We start from the raw sequence: 6028 nt of genomic DNA, 5'->3' as shown, positions 1-6028 counted from the left end.
GGCGACTTTCGGGGCCATCGCCTTGCCCTTGTGTGCCAGGGCATACGCCATGAACTCGTTGCATTCCGGGCCTTGGTGCGCCTGGGACTGCGAGGAAAACACAAAGATGATTACAAGTAATGAGAATTGAGCATTAGAATAAATAAATAAAGATGAAAACACAAAGAAGATTACCCATGTCTGGGAGTACGTGCTGAGGCTCTGGTTGCCTTGGTGGTGTGGCGCCCCACCCATCTACAGGTGGTAGTCCTGACGGATGTTGTGCTTCTCTACCCACTCCTCTGAGAGCCACCTGTCCACAATGGCCTCCCAGCAGAGGCGGTGCCTGGCGCACCAATCAGGACATTACTGCATGCCATCAAGTTATTGATATGTCAGAAGATGAAATAAAGCCTACCTATTCTTCATGGAAGGAGTCAATATTAATGTTTCATACTTACCGAGAGGTACTGCTCCTTGGTGAGCGTCCTGGTCCTGGCATCGGCCTTCCTCACCACCTGACCAAGGACATCGGTGCTGTAGTTGATGATGCACTGGAGCCGCGTCTCGTGGTACAGGTCCGAGAGTCAGGACCTACAGACGTTGTCCTGCACTCGCACCGCCCAGTCCTCAAACCCTTCGTCGCACCTAAAGAATTCCTGCATACAGACATCATGTATCATTTCATTATTTCAAGAACGACCAATGAATGCGTAGTATTGACCAATTTAGTGTGATGAAGACTCACCCAGAACTCGGCCTTGATCCGCGCCGCAACGGTGCCGAACTCGCTGTCCTCGGCGGCATAGAAGTGGTCCCATGTCCAGGGCGGCGAAGTCACCGAGGCATAGGTGACCATGCCAGGGTAGTGCTGCCGAATCAGAAGGCCTAGGGTGCCATTGATGTGCTGGCCCGTTCCAGACACAACTTCCACTACGTGACCATATAAAACATGCATGCAAAGGAGGAGGGGGTTATACCTAGGGTGGCGGTGGAGTTAGGCTAGCGGGGCAGTGGCGTGTCGGTGCAGTGGCGAGGCGATGCGGTGCAAGCAGACCAGCAACGCCGACGAAGACGATCGGGGTCGCCGAGTCCCTCCCACGGGTCCTTCTCCTACATAAAAAGGCAATAGGTTAGAATCCATTGAAAATTTCGGCAGCACCTCCCCTGCACGGGGAGGTTTCCAAAACTTGCAAGAAACATAGGCGTGATGGCCAACAACCACATATATACCAAACATAGGCACGAAGGCCAACAAACATATATATACCAAGATGAGCCATGTACTTTAGTTCTCTTTCCATGCAGATGAAAGTATCGAAGTAGTACAACAACAAGTACTACTACCACTACTACTACTACTAACACTAACACTACTACTACTAACACTACTACTATCACTACTTACTACTAACAATACTACTAACACTACTAACTACTAACTACTACTACTTACTAACTACTACTAACACTACTAAGTACTACTACTAACTACTACAGGTGTAGGGCATACCTTCGTGATAAGAATGGCAACAACGAGGGTCGGCGACGACGGCGGGGATGACCGCAGCGGCGTGAGGGTCGACGGGCCTAGGCCGGCACCTTCCTTCTCTCCTTCTCCTTCTCCTCCTCTCTTCTCCCCTCCTCCTCTCTTCTCCCCTTCTCCTCTCTTCTCCCCTGCCTCCTCCTCCTCTCTTTTGCAGTGGCCACCGGCGGGGGCAGTGGCCGCCGACGGGGGAAGTGGTCACTGAGGGGGGCGCGCAGGCGGGGGAGGTGGCCGCCAAGGGGGCTGGCACGGGCGGTGGAGGCTGGGCGGGCGGTGGAGGCCGGGCGGGGGCGGGGGCCGCGGCGCGCCTCCTCCTCCTCTCTTCTGCAGTGGCCGCCGGCGAGGGCGGTGGCTGCCGGCGGGGGAGGTGGCCGCCGAGGGGGGCGCGGAAGTGGGGGAGGTGGCCGCCGAGGGGGCCGACGCAGGCGGTGGAGGCCGGGCGGGGGCGGTGGCCGCCGGCGGGGCGCCCCGCGGCGGCCCTAGGGCCCACGCGGGGTGCCCCGCGGTGGCGCTAGGGCCCGCGCGGGGAGGCGGCCTGGGGGCGTCGGCCGGCGAGGGGCCGCCGCACGGGGAGGCCGCGCAGGCGGCCGCGCGAGAACCCGGTGCGGGGAGGCGGACGGGGACGGGCTGCGCGGGCCGTCGGCGCGGGGAGGTGGACGGGGACGGGCGCCGCGGGGGCCCACGCGGGGAGGCGCGGTGGCCGGGGCGGAGGCGCGTGCCGGTGATGTGCGGCGGCGGCGGCTGAGGGAGAGAGAAATGAGAGAAAGAGAGAGAGAGAGAGAGAGAGAGAGCGCGCCGGTCGGGCGCGGGTGAAGGGATAAGGGCGGCTTTGCCGAGTGCCAGATCGGCGGCACTCGGCAAAGTCAATTTTCTTCGGCGAGTGTCGTGATCTGGCACTCGGTGAAGTTTTAAAAAAAATTCAGCAGCTCTTTGCCGAGTGCCAGCTGGGCGGCACTCGACAAAGTTATTACTTTGCCGAGTGCCAACCCTAGGCACTCGGCAAAATAATTTTTTTTTTGGTTTTTTTGCCACCAATTTTTTTTGAAGCTTTAGTAGACTACCACAAACAAAATGTTTAAATTTGGGACATTTTCATTGCCTTTTGACATATTTCTATAGTTTATTTTGTTTTGTTGAATTTTTATAGAAAATGTAAGTTTGAACTGTAGGTGCATTGAATAATGGATTACATTCGTTCAAAAAATGTTATCCATGTTTCTTAGTGTAAATTTAAGCTAAATCCAGGAACTGTCTCGAAATTTCGATTAACGTGCTCACGGGGCAACGCCGTCAACTTGTGTGGGAGTGGTTTTTTAATTGTATAAAATGCGAATGAATTCCAAAAATCATGAAACTTGTCGAGTTGTCACCGTATCGTATGCGTATGTCGTGGAAAAAATTTGAAAAAGTTTTGAGCACGTTGTCATATACGATGCTCACGAACCAGGACATCTCCACATGTGCACATGTGAAGATGTACCGGTTTGTGAGCATCATACGTGAACGGTGGCCGGTGCGCTCCCCATGGTCGGTGCGCACCCCTCATCTCGTGGACGGTGGCCGGTGCGCTCCCCATGGACGTCGACGACGACACCTATGTATGTACCAGCAGGTAGCTAGCGGTCGCACTCGCGCTCTCGGGGATGGATGGTTGCGTGCGTCTTGGTGGTTTGGAGAAGCAGGAGGAGGTGCGTTCTATTTATACCATTACAACTGTATTACGTACGACGTGCTGGTCTCGATCACTTCACAGCGTTCCGCAGACAACGACGTGTGCGTGCGTGCGTTTTTATATACAAATTATATAATCGCACGTTGATTACTAGTATATATCACTACTACACAAACGATTTTGCGCAGCGTTGCACTTTTACATTCCGCGGCGGGCACCTATTTTTGTCCGCTGCGGTTAATCCAACGATTTACCGCGGCGGGTATTTTTTATTTATCGCAGCGTGCACTTTTGCCTGCCACGGTAAATCGATTTACCGCAGCGGGCTACTTAAGACGTCCGCCATGGTAAATTGATTTACCGTGGCGGACAACGTTAAAAGCCCGCCACGGAAAAGGCCTCGACCCATTAGGCCCAAGCTGGCCCGATATTCATCTACACGTATATATAGCTACTTAGGGTTTTGGGTGCAGCCGGCCTCCCCACTCTCTTCCTCCCTCTGTCTCTTCCTCCCTCCCTTGCGCAGTCGCTTCCTTCCTCCCTCTGTCTGTTCCTCCCCACTCTCTTCCTCCCCACTCCAACGACGGCGGCGATGGACGCCCCGACGGCGCCCCTTCCGGCCTCTCCCTCCTCCGGCCGGTGGTGGAGGCCCCAATGGCGGCGGTGGAGGCCCCGACGACGCCTCTTCCTCTCCCTCCTCCGGCCGGTGGTGGAGGCCCCGACGGCGGCGGTGGAGGCCCCGATGGCATCCTTTCCTCTCCCTACTCCGGACGGCGTGGAGGCCCCGACGGTGGCGGCAGATCCGGCGCAAGGAGAGGTATGCGGCATGGAGCCCTCTCTCTTCTCTCTCAGATCAACGGTAGATCTCGTCCCTCACACTCACACTCTTGCAGATCCACGGCTGGGCGGCGTCGGCACGGATCCTCGGAGGGGGGCGGCCCCAACCCGCGGAGACGTCGCGGATCCACGTCGGGGCGGTGGCTCCCTCCCTCCCAATCGACGGCAACGCAGATCCTGTGGGCTGGTCCAGGCGGGTCCGCGAGCTCTGGCGACGCGAGGAGGCGGAGGCCGGCGAGATCCATACGCACGAGGACGATGACTGCGAGCGGGTCTGCGAGCTCCATCGGCACGAGGAGGCAGAGGCCGGCGAGATCCACACACAAGGATGACGACAGCGAGCGCGTCCGTAGCAGATCCGATGCACCTGACAGCGGGCTCGATTGGGCCTGGCGATGGGCTCAATTGGGCTCGCTAGGGTTTTTTTTGTTTTTTCCAAACCATTAACCGCGGCGGGCATCCTAACCTGCCCGCCACGGTTACCGTGGCGAGGCAAGTTGGCCCGCTGCGGTAAAGCCATGATTTCCCGTGGCCTTTGAACCACGGCGGACAGCTTTGCCCGCCGCGGAAAACCGATTTCGCCCGCTGCGTAAAATCATTACAGTAGTAGTGTATATACACACACAATGCAAGAAGTACTTTTTCTTTCTTTTTTTTTCTTTCATCACTTCTCTATTGTATATCTTTTCTGATGATTCTTTTTGATCTGTTTTGATCTATTTTTGTACACATCAAACAAATGATAGACGTGACAGCAATTAGTAATGTATCCCTTGCTGCTCGCTACATATATATTTCATTTTTAACCGTTTATTTGTGATATTGAGATGAGATCCGATCCATTCACACAACTGTTACACAGCTCAAGCAAAGCTTCTCATATAAAGTACACTAGGACCATACACACCTGTGTGTCGCATACAAACGGCCGGGTTTATACACTACTACAGAAATCTTAATGGTGACGGGCAAAAAGGGTTAATAGAGGCGGGCATTCCAACCGCCTCCAATCAAAGGTCACGGTTAATCGTGACTTTACAGAGGCAGTACAAATGCACACCTTGGTTAATCAAATTAAGGAAACAAAAAAAAAGAAAAAAGGACAAAGCCCAGACCTAACCGGGCCTAGATCTGGGCCATCGCCGTGGGAGCAGGCTCCGCCCCACGCGACGCCGCCTCTAGGGGAGAAGGCCCCTCCCCACGCATCGCCGCAGCCGGGGTTGCTCTATCCACCACCGGATCCGCCAATCCTCCCTCCGCCATCGCCGAAGGTGTACGGGGCAGATCCGCGGCACCTCGATCCATCACCACCGTGACCCAAGCTGCTCCAGCCGCGTCTCGATTCGCCGCTACCACGACCCGATTCATCACCGCCGCGACTGGATCTGCCGCCGCCACGGCCCAATCTGCCCCCGCCGCGACTGGATCCACCGTCGAGGGGCCGTCACGACCCGATCCATGCTCGGTGGTGGGGAAGAAGGGGGAGGGGCGCCGGATCCGCCGATTGTGGAGGTGCTCCAGCTTGCCGGTAGTGGGGGAAGGCCAGATCCACGCTTGGTGGTGCTCGGTGATGCTGGGTCCGCCGCCACCACCAGGATAGGGAGGGGGCACCGTCGGGAGGAGAAGAGGATGGGGCGCCGCCAAGATGGGGAGGGGCGATGTCAGGAGGAGAAGAGCAGGGGGTGCTGCCGGAAGGGGAGGGGAGAGGGGCGGTGCGGGATGGGGTGGGGAGGGACGGAGCTTGCGTGAGAGCCCGCACGCCTCTGCGTGAGAGCACTGCGTGCCCTACGCCCTGTGAGAGAAGAGAGAGAGAGTTGGGATGATTTCGCCCCCAAACCCTAACTCAGCTATATATATATGAAACCCTGGTAACGGGCCTTCTGGGCTTCTTTAGGCCTAGGCCTTTTTAGGAGGCAGGCCTTATAGTGTACCCGCCTCCGAAAATCGATTTATGGAGGCGGACACCTTAAGACGACCACCTTCAAAAAGATGCT

The 6028-nt window shown here is 56.5% G+C and overlaps 1 protein-coding gene across 1 annotated transcript; it reads right to left on the bottom strand.

Moving 5' to 3' along the window:
- Positions 1–1723: 1723 nt before the first annotated feature.
- On the bottom strand, positions 1724–3101 carry LOC136470105 (extensin-like). Its single transcript, XM_066468064.1, has 2 exons — positions 3006–3101; positions 1724–2266 (listed from the first exon to the last, which is right to left on the bottom strand). The coding sequence occupies exons 1-2, from the start codon at positions 3099–3101 to the stop codon at positions 1724–1726; spliced, it is 639 nt and encodes a 212-aa protein (XP_066324161.1).
- Positions 3102–6028: the final 2927 nt, after the last annotated feature.

The sequence above is a fragment of the Miscanthus floridulus genome, chromosome 8 (assembly GCF_019320115.1).
Source record: "Miscanthus floridulus cultivar M001 chromosome 8, ASM1932011v1, whole genome shotgun sequence".
NCBI classification, from domain to species: Eukaryota; Viridiplantae; Streptophyta; class Magnoliopsida; order Poales; family Poaceae; genus Miscanthus; species Miscanthus floridulus.
This window is presented reverse-complemented; position numbering and strand designations above follow the sequence as displayed.

Bases quoted from the DNA above. Each gene is read 5' to 3' on its own strand.
- LOC136470105 (XM_066468064.1), bottom strand. From the start codon at position 3,101: ATGGGGAGCGCACCGGCCACCGTCCACGAGATGAGGGGTGCGCACCGA. The intron at 2,267-3,005 runs GTACATCTTCAC...TCTCTCCCTCAG, and splicing joins CGTATGATGCTCACAAACCG to CCGCCGCCGCCGCACATCAC.